The 17220-nt window shown below is 37.9% G+C and overlaps 2 protein-coding genes across 3 annotated transcripts in view; one reads left to right on the top strand and one right to left on the bottom strand.

Moving 5' to 3' along the window:
• The first annotated feature begins 583 nt into the window (after positions 1–583).
• Positions 584–9668, top strand: LOC139131256 (hsp70-binding protein 1-like). Of its 2 annotated transcripts, none has more exons than XM_070697254.1 (7): positions 584–887; positions 2484–2704; positions 4046–4226; positions 5551–5772; positions 6509–6664; positions 7763–7971; positions 8594–9668. In XM_070697254.1, the coding sequence occupies exons 2-7, from the start codon at positions 2540–2542 to the stop codon at positions 8669–8671; spliced, it is 1011 nt and encodes a 336-aa protein (XP_070553355.1). In that variant the 5' UTR covers positions 584–887; positions 2484–2539; the 3' UTR covers positions 8672–9668. The 2 variants fall into 2 exon arrangements, with proteins under 2 accessions (XP_070553355.1, XP_070553347.1); XM_070697246.1 differs by having other exon boundaries at positions 592–887; positions 2508–2704; positions 8594–9656.
• Positions 9569–17220, bottom strand: part of LOC139131247 (RNA cytidine acetyltransferase-like) — a 26026-nt gene continuing 18374 nt past the window's right edge. Inside the window, exons 16-25 of the mRNA XM_070697236.1 lie at positions 16279–16392; positions 15327–15460; positions 14939–14987; positions 14336–14435; positions 13842–13949; positions 13324–13493; positions 12736–12954; positions 12373–12446; positions 11377–11457; positions 9569–10500 (exon numbers count right to left, since the gene is read on the bottom strand). Of these exons, the coding sequence (XP_070553337.1) occupies positions 10404–10500; positions 11377–11457; positions 12373–12446; positions 12736–12954; positions 13324–13493; positions 13842–13949; positions 14336–14435; positions 14939–14987; positions 15327–15460; positions 16279–16392 (1146 nt within the window). The 3' untranslated portion in view covers positions 9569–10403. The remainder of the gene's footprint in view (positions 10501–11376; positions 11458–12372; positions 12447–12735; positions 12955–13323; positions 13494–13841; positions 13950–14335; positions 14436–14938; positions 14988–15326; positions 15461–16278; positions 16393–17220) is intronic.

Genomic DNA, 17220 nt, shown 5'->3' with positions numbered 1-17220 from the left:
CGTACTTCGGATACAGTATTTACATCGGTCGTATGGATCCGGAGAATATGCCTCAAGACAGACATTCGGGCTCTCAAACTTTTATAATACACCACTTATGAGAGTTATATTGAAGCTTATTGAGTAAAATAAGCTTTCAATGGCTTATATTTGTGAAAATTTTATTTCTCATTATCCGATTAGGCCTGTAGCTTTCACGGGATGGCGGCCATTTTGAACTTCAAGTGTCGGGAAATAATGGATTAAGTGTTTCTCTAGTTCCAGATTTTGTACGGCGATCCCTGATATTTATTCTTTATTTCGAAAGGGAACGGGTTACAAACTGATTACAGAAAATGTGAACAAAAGTTTGTCTTTCATTTTCGAGCCGCGTGCATGCTTGACGTAAAACGGCATTAACTCTCTTAGCGTAACTCGTACCCAGGCTCTTCCCTGGGTACCGCGTGCAGCGTCTGTGAAACCATTTTTATTTCCTATAGATTAATTAAAAGGGGTATATTGTCCGCAGATTGTAAGAAAGATTCATGCTATCTTCACGCGATGCTCATTTTCATGCCTATTGCGACAAAATGGACTTTACCCCGTTACGTTAGTGACGTAACGATAGCAATATCATGCATATATGTGCCCGGCATCCCTGGAACCTTCCAGAATCAAAACATCGTAGGTTTGACCAGAACATTCGAGATCGGTGATACTCTTTCTAAATTCAGGAGGTACGTTCCAATCAGTGTTAGCACCAGGCTCTGCCTCGCGTATTTGGATGAATTTATATGCTTTGTCACATTCGCTCGGTGTTTGTCAAGTTAGAATCCTTGAATTGTAGTTTTCGCCCGGCCTTGTGTTGTGAAGCAAAGTTCAGTCGGCGATCGGTTTAACGCATAACGGTAAGTATTACCTCGGAGTATGCTTCCTACCTCCATGCTTGGAGCTAGCCCTGCTTACGTAGATGCCTTGTGTTCCCGGAGGCCGTACGCCGGGAACACACAGCATCGTAAGCTGCAGAGCTAGCTCGGAGCATGGAGGTACTGGGTAGTAGCCCTACGAGTATGGCGAGAGTGTCCGGCTTTGGCTACGCCGCCGTGGGAGGCGGCGTAGCCAAAGCCGGACACTCTCGCCATACTCGTAGGCTGCAGAGCTAGCTCGGAGGTAGCTCACTTGTACATGCTCCCTTTACGTGCTACCTAGTACCTTCACACATAGACCATTCAATCTATTTGCATGACTTCTATGGCCAGCCCTCCTTCAAGTTCTTGTGTACCGCCAGGAGCCAAGAAGTTATACAGCGCCTATGCCCTTCCTTCCTATATAGCAAACACAATTCTTGACATCTCAAGCTTACTAAGCCTTGGAAGCTGTTATTATTTTCTTTTACAGATATTTAGAAGGTGAACAGTAGAAATGAGTCAACAAAAAAAAAGATAGTTGTGTTCCCCATGTTTTAACCCACTAACAACATAAACAACAACAAATACAGCAACATTAAACCCCCAGATTCCCCAGATTTCTTTATTCCCTGTACTGGTAACACTGAAACCACAATCCAAAGCCACTCTGAAAAAGTCAAATTATAGCCAACACTTTAAACCATAATTACTTTGCCCCAAAGCCTCAATAATGTCATATTATTTTGATCTGTTGACTTTTGATGGAAAATTATTGCTTGGTTCAAAGTGAAATTAGGTTTTAATACCTTGAGGCTTCTGAACCATACTAAGGGGTTTTTTTTTTAATTTAGATGCATTGTGTATGATTTTCTATGTTGAATCAAGACCATTGCCTTTTGAAAAAGTCAATTTCTGTTTTTGACTGTACATTGAATTGCCATGCTCTATGGCAAATCGTTTTCAATGGTATGGTTTGTAGTAACTGTACAATGAGCTGGTTTTTCAATGAAACGGTTAAGGATGAAGTGGTAAGCACTTTTTGATGAAAACACGTAGAAAATGAAGTAGTTTTTGAATTTAGATGGTTTTGGGGCAAAATAGTATTGGACAGAGCCATGGACAGAATGGTTTTGGAACACAGTGAGGGCACTTTAATGGACCCACAATGCACTTGGAAATCATGGAATCAAAATGTATGAATGGAGCTCACACAAAATGTTTGAATAGAGCACCTGAGCAATTGAGAGTGAAAGGAAAACTTTTAATAAGTCCCACAAATCATGTAACTCAGGTAGACAGAAACAGTGCTGGACCCAGAAACTGCAGTATAGTTACATGGATCTTCAGATGTATGGGCGAAGACTCCACTGTGACTTATGCATCTTTCAACAGAATGCCATACCAGTGACAGCATGGTGATCAAATTTGCCATGCATAGTCAACCTGTCTGAAAATTGTAAATTTACGACAAAGTGATTTATTATTATCACTGCCATAGTGATAATCATTTTCCCATATGAAAATACTTGTGTGCATTGTGATATCCTGGCTCTGTCATTGGAGTTTTTTGAAACATTGAATTCTTTCTTACCACAGAGCACAACTTATACACTGTTATAGGTGGAGAGGTGAATACATAAACGGCATCAGTCATGGCATCTAGTGAGGGAGGATCTGGCGCAGGATCTGGTGGTAGAGATGACGGGGAAGGTGGAGGAGCTTATCCTAAAAACCTTGAGGGATTACTGAAGTTTTCCATTGAAAACACAGCGGCCAATCCAGACGACAAACCACAGTATGAACCCATGTCAGAAGAGGTGAGTTTCTTGTCTTATCAAGTAAAATGTAAACTCTTTTGTTTCCATCTGACTATTCTTGTTAGATGTTTTATTTGTATCATGGCAGATAATTACTGGCTGATTTGAGGCAGTTAAACAGGGTTGTATAGAGGAACGGGGCCTAAAACTGCTGGCCAGCTGATAATCCCGACATTTCTAACAGGATGGATTGACCTTTGACCCTATTTTAAGGCATTGTGTAAAACTCGGTGAGTGTGTCTAGTCTGGTTCCCTGACCCATTTCCCCGGTAGAGGGCGTGGGGAAATATAGGGTCAGGTACCGGGTAGCCATCTTGAACAAAATTTTGTTCAAGATGGCGGAGGTTAGTCACCTGACAGAACATGCTACAACAAATATGGCTGCTACCATGAAAACGCCGGTCAAAATTCGACTGGATCAGAATTATGTTCGAACACTGGTATCCGAACCAAAAACATTGGCACACGAAACGGGAAACATAAACTGAAAGGATTAATCCAGAAGTACGGGGAAATAGAGGTGATTTAAGGCTGGCTGTGATATCGCAGCAGTACTTGTGGCGTGTATCGAACGCGCTCGGGTCATTGAGGTCATCGCCGACTTTGGCGTGACCCCAACGACCCGAGCATGTTTGATACACGCCACAAGTACTGCTGCGATATCACAGCTAATTGAAAGCAAACTTTGTTGGAACTGTGAACGACGATTGATTTCGAAGGATAGAATGGTGTCCGAATTTCGAGAAAAATGCCAGGCATCATGTCGACGTTCTAAAAGTATTAAGAGGTGTGCTAAGTCACAGTGGCTAAATCATGGAGGTAGAAAGTCTTTCTTTCTACCTCCACGGCTTTGTGGTACAAACAAGAAGTTGGTGTCAAGTGAGCCTGAAAGTGCAAAACCAAGAAAGATGAGAAAAAGTTACAAGTGTTACTTTCATCCAATCACAGCTTGTTTTATTTTAACCCAATAGCGTCCATGTTTACATTAGCCGGTACCTGACCCTATATTTCCCCACGCCCTCTACCGGGGAAATGGGTCAGGGAACCAGACTATAGTGTGTCATGAGTGTAGCTAGTACAGATACCTGTACATGGGTAGAGGAATATAAGAACCACATTCAAAGCATGGTAACTGAAAACAAGACAATAGATCTACAAACTGTCTCACAGTTGCTGTCATGCAAATTATTTTCTTTTAGAAAACTATGACCTTGTCTCTTTGAAGCTCAGATTTTTAAAGGGTTGTTCGGAGGAGAGAGGGATGTAAAGTGATTGATGTCTTGAGTGCTGCAAAATGTCAAGGCGAGGATGAAATTTCAGATACTTTTTTTGTTGTCACAGAGGGCTAAATGGCTTCAAGAAGCATTGAAGGGTTTATACAGAGATGACGTCAAGGAGATGAAAAAATGTCTTGAGATTTTGACTGAGAAGAGAGAAAGTGAAGAAGAAGATGATATCGCATCCAGAGAAAATGCGCTGGATTATTTAGAAGAGCTCTGTGAATCCATGGATAATGCAAGAGGTTTGTGTCCTTTTGATCAATTGTAGTCTTGTCAGTATGAGGGTAAGCATGTACATGTTAGGAAGCTATTTTGATCAATTGTATTCTGGTCTGCATGAGTGTAAGCAACATGTACATGTTAGGTGGATTGTCTGTATCTGTTGATTGGGATACACACATATGCAGCCAACCTTTATGCCTTTATTTTGAAAATCCTCATTGTAGGTTGTATGTGTAATAGGACAAGCTATAAATAATTTTTTTATCAAGATTTTTCTGTTCAGATCTGCAAGGTTAGAGTGGTCTTTCAAATGTCAACAATTTTGTAAATTTACATTCAAATACACTCTGAGTTGTTTATTCAGATTATTCACAAAAATGAGACATGATTTACAGTATTTAGGCAATGAACTGCCCCCAATTGCAGGTACATGTATGTCCTAAAGTTTGACCAGTTAATGACAATTATATTACCATGCTCTGTCCGTCGCATTTTAATTGGTCGAGCTGAACCATGTGACCGATCACAAATACGCTATAATAGTTTGTTTATGTGCCCATGAATATGAATAATATTGTAAACATAACTTTTCAGCTAAAATGTAAAATTGTAATTTGTACGAAGATCATAATCAATCAAAAAATAAAATGGAATACTTGTGGGCCAACTTAGACACTTTTTTGGAAAAAATGTCCGGATTTGCAAAATTTTTACAGTGTGCGCACTATTCACTGACAAGTTCTGGGGCCCTGTTGTTGTTCACGAGGGAAATTTTCGTAAATTTTGACGGTTTTTGGGGTTCATTGATAATATAATAGAAAGAACAGACTCCACGCTGACCATTAACGTTTATTTATGGGTGCGGGCTCAAGGAAAGCCAAAATTAACGGGCTTAGCAAGCCTCGCCTGTTAATTTTTGGCTTTCCTCTAGCCCGTGCCCATAAATAAATGTTAATGGTCAGCGCGTCGCTCATTATTTCTCCAATATGCATGGGTGATAGCAACTGCATAGATGGAGTGAACTGGTCAAAACCTAGTGGTATACTGGTTGTTGAGGTGGTCTATTCTCATTATATCATAACAGTTCATTGAAATTTTGGCATGAAGCACCCAAGAAGGCATTTTTCTCTACCTTGATGCTTGTGTGTGGTCCTATATTGCAAATATAAAAATGTTATTTCCATGTTTCAAGCCATCAGATTGCTCTATCAGTAGGCTAGTATGATGTAATTAATTTTTGATACTTGAACTCCATATATAACTAGATACAGTATATTGTATCAATATCAATAAAGACAGTCTATTTTGAAAATGGGCATAGAATATTGTATGTTTTTCTTTCAGATTTTCACAAAATTGGAGGAATTCCAACCATAAAGCAATGTCTGGATGACGCCAACAGTGGAGTTCGATGGAGAGCTGCCGAGTTGATAGCCACAATGGCACAGAACAATCCATACTGTCAAAATGTGTTCATTGATGATGGCTTTCTCAAAGTCCTTTTAACCGGAACAGACAAAGATAGTGTTGATATGGTGCGAGTGAAGTCATTGTATGCAGTATCTTGTAAGTACCAGTATGCTCAAAGCTAAGGTCACAGTTCAAAGCTCAAAGGTCCCACATTAAAACTTTATTGGTTTAGGGAAACCCTTTGAACCCTAACCTCCTGGTGGCCTCAGGTCCTACATGATGGTAGGTGAAAATTTCTGTCTGAACTAGGTACAAAGGGGTGATAGAGACCCTGGAGGTGTCCTTAACCCTTTGAGCACCAATGTCATTTTTTCTCCCCTTTACAAAATACACCCTTGTCAATTTTTCTCAGATTTTTGCCAAAGTCTTGGTAAAAAACGGGAGCTAATGAAATATGATGTCCATTTGATCCAAAATTATCAAAAACTTTCAGAAAAATTCATAAAAATTGGCAAAATGTGGCAGTAAAATTTTGGTGGGAAAAATTACAGCACTCAAAGGGTTAATAGACAGTAAAATTCTATCCAAGCCAGAATTTTCAACTTGAAATAATAGCACTCACTGTTCAGTACTGTTCATGGTTACAGGTTTGTTGCTAAATATACTCTATGTCATCATCTCTATTTCCACCATTGTGAAGTCAAAAAAAATGTCTCTTGTAAACCCTATGAAATTCCCACATGTTAAAGGTACAATGGTTAGGGACTGGGTTCAACCTGTCCACCCCCAATTCCCTGTGAACTGGTCCACATTGGCCATTGATAACAATGGGTTAACCATTGTGGAGAAGGGGTGAGCCTATAGTAACAAGTTGTATTCCTTTCATCTTCAGGTATTGTGAGAACCAATGCTAAAGCCCAGGAAGAGTTTGTTAAGGACGACGGATTTTCCGTCGTCATCCGTGCAATGCAGAGTAACATAGAAAAACTACAAATCAAAGCTGCTTTCATGGTGAACGCCATGATTACTGACAATGCAACATTAAAAGGTATGAATATGAGATGAAAAAATCTTGGGAAAGTTGTCTCTGCCCATTGGATTTCAATGGGATGTACTCATACCATACAAGCCAGTCATCAGCAGAAGCAGAAGCAACCAACTTCTTTATCTTTCCATATTGTCTACTTTTCCTCAGGAAAAATAACCTATCCCTCCTACTATATCACTCCAAGCCCTTTCCGATGTTACTTTTGAAATTTTTGCCATCCACTTTTGAGTGTAGCTACAAATCGCACAATACCACTGTCCAAATTTTTTATCTGTTATGTGTAGTGCCATTGAATATAATGTGACATGCATTCTGGCACAGTGACTGAAAGTGTTGTTGAATTCAGTGTTTTAGAAGTGGATATTGAAAGTTGGCCATTATACATCTGATTACCTTCAGGTTATTGATTGTTTTCCACCATGTCTGTCATACTGTGCGTGAGGCATGACATGATAGTATTGATGTCTTTATTGTTAGCCAATTTCTGTACCTTGCATAACAAATACGTGGAAATTCAGGTTCATTTTTTCCCTGAAACATCCACATAGGACTTGTTCTCACAAAAATGTCACTGTGCTAGACTTCAAGATGAAATGCTCTATTCTTTCTTTCTTCACAAAACTTGTGACAGGGGTGTTTCTCCGTTTGCATTTGAGAATGGTATGATTTTGTAAAGGGTATGATTTTGTATGTCGTACCAATCTATGTCTTCATATGTTGCAATGTCACTTGTAGGGGAATGATTTCAAAGGTACGGGTTCAAAGAAAAGAAAAAAAAACAATGCTTCATTTTTATACGGTTTCCTATATCTTTCAGAGCAATAAAGCAATATGAGATACAAAAAAATCAAAGAGTGGGATGAATTTCTATGAGATACAGCTCAGAAAATAAGATTGGAAAACAAATTTTTCTCGTGATATTTTTCTTCTCTCTGCTAGATGTACCCACAACATATGTAACTAGGAAGTTGACAAATATTTTTAATGCTGTGAATCTTATGCCAATGACTTTCTGTTGCATAACTCATTTTCTTCAGTTTGAATATTATGGTCTGTTTGAGGGTTTATTGGAGCCAGTTCTATTACTTCTTCTTGCAGATACTTTATATAAGATGGGGTTTGTCCAACAGTTGGTTGGATTGCTGGAGACCCCCCACAATGCATCACATGAACACATTCTATCCATCTTGAGCAACTTGGTGACCAACCATTCCGGCTGTCTTGAAGAGTGCAAGCTTCCAGCAGTGAAGCTGGAAGATATTCTGCGACGGAAAATCGATCAGATTAAAGGAAAGGAAGAATATCAGGTATTAAAAGAGGCTTACCGATCTCCTTCCAGTATTGCCGGTCTGTTGAGGGCGCTCTTGTAAGATGCAAAGAGCATGTCTCATGCGTAAACTTCTCTTTTTAATGTTTGTGAAAACTGATTTTTTTCTCAAATTTAAATTTGAAATTGCAAAATGTTTCTGGAATTCAAACAACTGATGGAAAACTGGCAAGTCAGGTATCAACTATGATTGAATTTCTCAGGGGTACTCGGAAGACCAGGTGTATTAGTTTGGTGTACCTGCAACTAAGCTAAACCTATGAAAGGTGAATTCGTCGGAGAGAGATTGATTGATGTCAGAGGAAAGCCGCTTTTTTGTACTTTCTTGAACGCTCAGTGGTGAAGATTTGCTCCTACAGCTGACCAAATGTCCTGTTATGGATTTAAACCCTCTTTCAATGTTTTAATAAAGCAAATTAAGAAGTTTAGCATTTCCATATGACTTGAACGATAAACAGTTTGAGTGATTGAAGTGAAAAATCTGAAATTTTAGAACAGATGTAAATTTACAAATTTTTCCATTTGTAGTGTGTGTTGTCATAGACAGCAGAGAACCTTTACTACAAGCCATGGTAATCCATCTTTATTCTTCATCCTTACAGGAAGAATTGGAGTTTGCTCAACAAATCCTCAAGTCTTGCTTCTCAAACCAAGGAAACGGCCAGGCAATGGACAGATAACTCATTACTGGTACTCCATGAAACATTCCATGGCTGCGTAGGCAAAGACAGCTCACTGCATACACAACACTGACCAGGCAAAATATCCCAGTAGTTGGTGGCCAGGTGGTTTTAGACAGAGACAACAGTAGAAAGCTGTATATGCCTTGTTTGCTGCAGCTACGCATCTAGTCACACTGTAACAGCTTATTAGTCATATACCGTATATCTATAAACAAGTGTGAGATGGATACTCATCTCATTTTGCCGTAAATTTCAAGGGACTGGAGTGATCCGTGACTTTTGGTCAATGAGGCACACAGACGAGAATTTTTACTCCATAGTGGTGTGTGGAAACAACACCAACCCAATGTGTTGAAGTTCTTGAAAGCATGGTAAACCAAAAATTGTGCATTCAGTGCAACAAGATGTATTTTAAAACTCCTGCATCTCTGAAATAATGGACATCTTTTTACAAAATTAATAGCTTATGACATCACGGCTGACTAAATACAGGATTCTCCTCTCCAAGCTGTGCTGCATTCTGAGAAGGCTGGTACCACAATGGTTTGGTCTAAACTTCTTACCAATATTATAGCAAGTGTGGACTCATTCATAGGGAAACTGAGGGGTAAACACTGCGATCAACAACCTTAGAGGTGGCGATGGTTGAAGTACTCTATGAAAAGCAAAGTACAATGCCTAAGAATGTGTGCAAAAAACTCCGCAGACTAGTGATCACCATGGTACATGTATGTTTCGTCAGAAATATTCATGTTTTTTTGGTGTGCTAAGTCACCCGTGGCAGTGGTGCAGGGCTTGCTCAGAGCAACATTGCTGCCTGGAGTGTTCTGATGTACTGGTGTTGACCGCATCATGATATTTCCAGTGTTCAGAAAGAAATTTCAAGACACTTCATATTTCTTTGTATCTTTTATTGTTAGAGTATATATCAACAGTTGCATGTGTAGCAACTTAACATGATTGAATGAAATAAACATTTTCTAAAAAAATTGCCATCTCTGTGTGTGAATGTTCCATCACATTTTCAAAATGCCAGTTCCATTGAATACATTAACTCCCCGTCCCAGGAGATATGGTCCGTCTATTTCCATGACCCCTAAATGACCTTGCATCTTGGTACTGCTATTGGTGTAAATGCACCAATTTGAAAGGTAACCAGTCCCCCACAAATTATTTTCAAGCTAACTTCTGCATTTTGTCATACAGCCAAATGTCTAAATATCTTCCTTATCACCCAAAACTGAGTAGACATAAGGTCAATGTAGGAGTGACCTTTATGACCTTTTTGAGAATATCCTAGTTTCAGTTTTGCTAGTTGCATATGCGAGAGGATTATGCTTCTTGGCGAAGAAAGTGTTCCTCCAGTTGGCAAAAAAAAATTGACCGTAGTTAGATTTCATCTGCGTGAGTGTCTTTGTCCTTGTGCAGAAGAACTTTTCATAAAGATGCACCGTTATTTTGGTGAACACTCAACCACAATGTGCTACTACCAAAATAACTTTCATACAAAATACTCAAATTTGCCTTTAAAAGTGTCCTTTAGCTCTACTGTACACTGTAAAAATTCCAGGCAATTTATTATATTTCTGTACAATCTGGGTAGATATTAAAGACATTAATAGGGTCTGGTTGAGTAAATTATGAATCCAAGAGTGACTCAAGATATCGTCTCTGACTGTACAGACTTCTGTATGTACCCTGATTAAAGTCAAGTATACAACATTTGAAACTATGATTTATTGAATTTGGCTTTCTTGAACTTTTGTTTGTTTTTCTTCTTTCCTCCACTCTCTTCAGTCTTGCGTTTTCCGACATTTTCTCCAGAACTGAAAATAAGAAAGACATCAAATTATAAACTTTTTTGTGGTGAAGCAATCGGCATCTGAGGACGGGTTGACATATCATATACAGTGTTGTCTTTTGGTCTGACTTATAAAGACTTGACTAGGATAAACAATGACGGACTAGAGTGATATGTCATTTCATGGCAGACTATTTTCTCAACATGTAAACTTCTACCTATGTGAGCAGTAAGTATATAGGTGTCACTTTTGTACTTTTTGAGCGCTTTTAAAACCATGTAAGCTTTGACAGTGGCATAAAATTGTCTTTCGGAATTCATAAATTGAGTGATATCCCTGAACCCATGAAGCAGACTATCAGGGAACAGTGAATGGGATAACTAATATGACTGACTAGGGAAGTATTCAATATCTTTTGACAATCAAAACAAAATTATAGCCCAGACAACAGACAATGTGCTTTGGGTCTGGTTACATTTGTCTGACATCAAGAGGGCAAATGGTCTCCTGCCTAAAGGGTACATTGTCACTTGTATGGGTTATGTTTCTTATATGCCTTTCTACGATTTTCACTCCAAATTTTTGGGTTTATATGAAAATGACAATTGTATTCTTTATTTCCATCATTGATGAAAATCCGTAAAATACACAACTACTTTCATCATTGAACGGATTTTGTATAACACCATATTCCCAATGTCCATCATGTCATTCGATTATTTGTAAATCCTAAATTTGTCAAGTTAAAAGTAGCTGTAGGTCACTTTCAGTCAAATGTCTATGCAGCCACTATGTCATATACAAGTTAGCATTGAATCTATGGGGCATGTGACATTCAATATATGGCATGTAATAATAGTTGTAGGAGTACTTGAACTGACTCAATAGGGAAATGTTTACCTTTTGACACTGACAACAGCCTGAGCTGATCCAGACTTCAAAGCTGCCTGCCATTCATCATCGTCTCCTTTGATTTCATATCTGTCATGTAATAAACACACGTGATATTACATGGGTGTGGTTGATATACATGTAACATACACAGACCACTATTGCATTACTGATATATAGTCCCAAGACAGTATCTCTCAGTCCTGTTTATTGAACTACTGAACTACATGCTTAAAACAATTTTGGTGAGTGTCTCTGAGAACTCAAAGAGTAATTTTGACTCTCTCAGTGCGTCATGACTTGCAGAACAATATACACATCTAATCATTCATGCAAATAGCAATTTGTGGAATTGCAGCAATGAACTTAGACTCCCGGACAATTTACAGAGCTCTACACATAAAGTAAGAAAATTGGCGACACAATTTCACCAGCTCACCCCTATGCCCTGTAAACAGATCCACAATCATGCTTGATAACAATGGGTTTGGGCCAAACCATGGTGGTGAAAAGGTTAAACCTTCCCCCAGAAGTGACGGGACGTACAGAGCAGTGTCTTGTGCTGTTCATTTTACAGTCTTCAAATATTTAAGAATATCAAAACCAGGTATGTATTAACTTCATTCAAAGATTTTACCTAAAAGTTTTAAAAATATGTATCCACAAGGTAAAATACCAATTTACATATGCATTGTTGATAAATATGACAAACAATTATTTTCCATCATCAACCAAGGCATGCGATAATTATGTCTCACAATGAGCCAGCAAACTTGTTTTCATCAACATAATCAAGTAAAAAACTGCTGCACGTCCAAATGGAAAACCAGTGGCAAGACTGAATAACACTTGGCCACAGTGGAACAATTTGACAAATTATCATAATCCCAGGGGATCCAGTTGCTTCACAAACACATGGGAGGGCCCCCTAGGAAAACTAAATTGTTTTCAAACAGAAGTCAGGGCCCAGTGTACTGTTATAGACACAGATTCAGTAGTACTCACTGGCTGAGGTTGATATTCTTCAACTGTTCCAGTTCTTTCTTTTGTTTTGCTTGAATTTCAGCGGCAGCTTCCTCCTGCAATGAAACATTCCAGAGTGAACATGAAAAGTGTTGTAAACTGGAAGGCTCAAAATCAAATTTTCCTAATTCTGTATGTTCAACATATCTATTAAATCAATAATTGTGAAAAGTATGTATGTTACTTGCAACTACTAGTACTTACAGTTCACAATGGATTCTATTAGATTAGAACTTGGACACGGTGTTATTGTATAGTAAAACCATAATGTAATGTGAGATAAAGCTCTCTCACACTGTGTGGTCAAAACAGAATTATAAAACAACCATTGATCTACAAACTCACCAATTCCTGTTTCATCGTCTTTTTTGTAGGCTCCATGACAACGGTTTTCTCAGCTGCTATCTCCTTCTCCAGATCTTTCTCCAGGATGGAATTGAGATATTGGGAAACTTTCCGGATGACTCTGTTGTACAACCCAAGAATCTGACTCACTGGAAGATCTAATTCCTTTTCCAGAACTTCAACAGTTTTATGCTGGAGTCCCAGACCAAGCAGCACGGCCTAAAACAAGAAAACATAAAAACACTTCCTAAATCAATGCAATGTATATGCTACAACAATAAAATCATTTGTTTTGGGCAAAAATCATAAAGTTTCAAGGGGATTTAATTTCACTATTTGGATATTTAAACTTTCTACAGTGATTTAAATTCACTGATTTTGCCAGTAAAACAATAGAATCCATTGCTATTAAACATTTTAACTTGAATTTAATTTATTGCATATCATCTTTCAGTAGAAGTGGCAACATTAAATCCAAGTGAATAATTATAATGTTTACAGTAATTGGTAGCTTCTGAGTTCCGAAGTGAAGTCGAGCAACACAGGATTGTCAGGATGAAGTTTTTAAGTGAGAACTTTTGTACTTACAGACTGTACCGCTGAGAGTTGTACGTCTAACTTGTTAAGGAAGTAAAGCTTTGCTATGGCTGGCAACAGATCCGTAATCAGATGATTATCCACCATATTCCGGGAATACAGATCCAATCGTTGAAGATCATACTTTGAAAATTCAAAGTCAAGTTCTGCTCTTGGTAGACCTATTAAAATGAAAAGAGAAAGGTCAAGTTCACTGTTAAACATGAAATACACTGTAGTAAAAAATTACTGAACTATTTACAAAACTAATGATGTAGGGCTCATATAAAGTACAAGGTTGCTTGTGAAATACATTTTATTTACATCCCTACTGATGTGTGAAAATGGACACAAACACACAATGATATCAGAGACACTGAAGACCTTGTTTGTGATTGTCATTTTAATTCATGGAACATTCTTGCTCCTGAGCTTTCCTATTATCTGTTATTAGAGGTATGGCATTGATGAGGACATCTTTCTGTATAATCACAAATAAAATACAAGTTCAGAGTGTATTACACACTTACCTAGGGAGTCTTCTTTATATTTCTTGTTATGCAGAATGCTGAGGGCTAATGAAGGCTTGAAACTTGCAAACTGATATGACAACAAGGAAATGAATCGCTTTCTGAAATCTGTGAAGATAAGAGAGAGAGGCATTCTATGCTGATAATCTTGACTTCAGACATGGAAATATACCTCAAAATTTTTTTGTAGAAAGTATCACCTCTGGTCTCACCTAATACTAAGCATTCTGCTGAAATAGGCTTTAAAAGTGAAAAAAATCTATCATACTTCTGGCACTGCAATAAAATAACTGCTAGCATTAGAGGAGTTTTATATGAAGGGAAACGATTCAAACAATAATATATTCCAAACACTACCCGGTAAGTCTTTGGGGCTTTGGGGAAATCAACAGATAAACAGTAGATGACTGCAGGTACTTCCATCTACAACTTGACAGAATCAACATTGGGATTACACTTTTGTCATGTGACGTCAAATCAACCAATTACAGTACCTTTTGAGAAAGCCGTCAGCCAATTAGAATCTTCTTGCCCTTTTTCTTCTTCATTCAGGAGTTTTAACATGATGCAGGAGTGTTCCCCTGTCAAGTCATTCTAAAACAAACATCCAAACGATATGGTGAAAATTAAAGGCCAGTGTTTCTTCAATGCTGTTTATGGTGCATTTGTCCTTCATGCATGAAGATTTTAGCACATATTATTAGGGCCAACCAAAACAAACTCTTAATAATTTGAAGATTAAAATGACTGAAATTTTGTAGGAAAGAATTTTGTTGCCTTGTGTGTTCAGAGATGGCAAAACGTTTGGAGTACCGGCATGTGATACATTTTACTAGCTCAAGTTGGGTAACATAAGTGATGGGTTTGAGCACTTTGGTAACATGTATTTTTTCCCCTTTTTAATGGCATTGATGTACCAAGATATGTTTGTAAAATGTACAGCCCTTTAAGAATGTGCGTATACTAAATGTCCTTGCTCGATTGTTGATTACTGGAGTGGTGCTTTGACTTGAATGCCGCCATCTGCAAGCAACTTCATCATTCAAATCATCTATCTCTGTGATGTAAACGAGGTGATGACACAATGGAATACTTACCGCAGTCTGTCTCAAATAAACGGGAAGATAACCAGCCCTCTTCCAAAACCTGTCAGAAGAGATCAGTAGACACAAATTCACTGATTGTAAACTTGTATTAATACTGAATTATAAATTGGCACAGGATAATGCTAACCAAACTGATTGGATGTTAACCCCAGTGATGAAAGCTGACTACCGCAATGATGTTTTGTTTAGAAGCTATAAACAAATGAATTAAACTATTGTAATTTCATGTAATCACATATCATAATTTTCACAAAAAATTAATGATTTACACAATGCTCTTCCTTTTTTCAAACTTCAAAGTCAATATCACAAGCGTTACTAAACCATGGTGATTTCACAACCATAGTGACATTGACATTTACAGTTCCTGCTGTCTTACCTCAGTAGATCAGCCGTAAGGCCATATGACACTCCTAGATAGTCTAACCTCTCTGCTGGTCTTTCACTCAGTTTGGATAACAGGGGAGGTAAATTCTTCTTTGGAGAGACCACTTCCTCTATCAACGATACATCCTGATTGGGCGATAAAACAAGGTAAATTACGGCAATAGAAAACATACTGAACATTTATTCCAGCTGTTGCCATCATCGGCATCACGTGATGTATCTAAACTTAAATACCTCTACATTTATGGTGAAAATGTTGTACCGGTAGAATACAACCGATGCAGGGATAATGTTACATGCGTGAGGATATAACAATTGTAAAATGTCATATTAGTATAAATTCATACAGAGTAACATTATCGCAAGATTCATTTGACATGTTCACCCCAGCTTCCTGGTCAAAGGTCCACAATCACAATGGATAACAATAGGCTTGGACTGAACATTTGCAGTGAAAGGGTTAAACGTATCAATCTTATGATAATGACTCATATTCAGTGATACATATTCCTATGCCTGGATTTGTACACATTATCACCATGTGCCTATCGTTTGTGTAGAAGGTAATTGCTTTATCATTCAAATGACAATGCCATATTAACCCTCTGGGTGTTGTTATTTTGCCTACCAAAATTTTAGTGCAACATTTTACTAATATTTATCAGTTTTCTTTGTATTCTTTTGATAATTTTGGACCAAATTGGCATCACATTTAATTGGCTACATTCTTTTATCAATTTTTTTGGCAAAATCTGAAAAAAATGGACTTTTATATAGGTGACAAAAATTGACTTTGGCGCTCAAAGGGCTAATATCATTAATACCGAGGATTTTTAGACGTTTGTCACATCAAATATGCAGATAACATATTTCCCGTATTCTTCTAATAAGTAACTCTACACAACAGGGTTTGATATGTTGAGTTGTGACTCCAGTATACTGACCTCTGTGTCCACAGTATGGATATCTTGATGGCTGACTGAAGTGTCTGACAGGCTGGGTATTTTACCTTCATAGTAATGTTGCAGTAAAGCTAACGCACGTCTTCCATAACCCATCTATAAAGTCAACACAGGAAATTTTCATCAACTGAAGACATTGCAAGGTACAACTGTTATTTACTAGTCACAAGGATTTGAGAAATGTTACTGTGAACATTACACATTAAAATCTCTGGCCATTCAGTGCTCTAGGTGTGGAAGCATTAACGTCCCAACTGATATATCTGATTCAACAGCGTTGATCGCGATTTCAGGTTTGTTACTAAATATAGCTGCACGCGCGCAATTTTCCGACAACGCTGCCTGAAATTTGGACAAATTTTGTTGTTGCATGCTCGGCTGTTGTTGTAGCTTTGTAGTCTAAGCCATAGATTCATATGAATAAGTGTGACGTTTAGTTTGCATTGTAACACTTGCAGGTTTTATTTTCGTCGTTTATGCTGAAAATGCAGACAAATATTTATTTATGCATATTAATGAGAGAAAAACCATGACGTCATTTGCGATCAGTGCTATGGCAGCATATTTACACGTCCTTCACTTTACAACATATATGTAGCATTCAACACATTAGATCCTACAGTGCATACTTTATGTTTAGATGCATTAGACTAGCTGCTACATGACAATATTAGTATAAGTTTAACCCTTTTCCTGCCAGACAGTAATAACTGTATCCCTTCCCCATCAGCCAAGTCAGTAAAAAGTGGTATTGAGCCAAAACATGACGTATTTTCACCCACTTGGCATGGTATGTTATAGCATCTTTTGTCCAAAAAAAATCAACTTTACAGTATTATGTTTTCAACGGCCTTCAAATGTACAGTATTATGTTAAATACATCATGTGGAATACGTTGTTTCATTAATTTTAACCATCTTGACC

This window comes from Ptychodera flava, chromosome 1 (assembly GCF_041260155.1).
Source record: "Ptychodera flava strain L36383 chromosome 1, AS_Pfla_20210202, whole genome shotgun sequence".
In the NCBI taxonomy this organism is placed as follows: Eukaryota; Metazoa; Hemichordata; class Enteropneusta; family Ptychoderidae; genus Ptychodera; species Ptychodera flava.
This window is presented reverse-complemented; position numbering and strand designations above follow the sequence as displayed.

Coding starts and splice junctions, on each gene's coding strand:
- LOC139131256 (XM_070697254.1), top strand. CDS start 2,540: ATGGCATCTAGTGAGGGAGGATCTGGCGCAGGATCTGGTGGTAGAGAT. Junction 4,227..5,550: donor ATCCATGGATAATGCAAGAG/GTTTGTGTCCTT, acceptor TTTTTCTTTCAG/ATTTTCACAAAATTGGAGGA. Junction 7,972..8,593: donor AAGGAAAGGAAGAATATCAG/GTATTAAAAGAG, acceptor TCATCCTTACAG/GAAGAATTGGAGTTTGCTCA.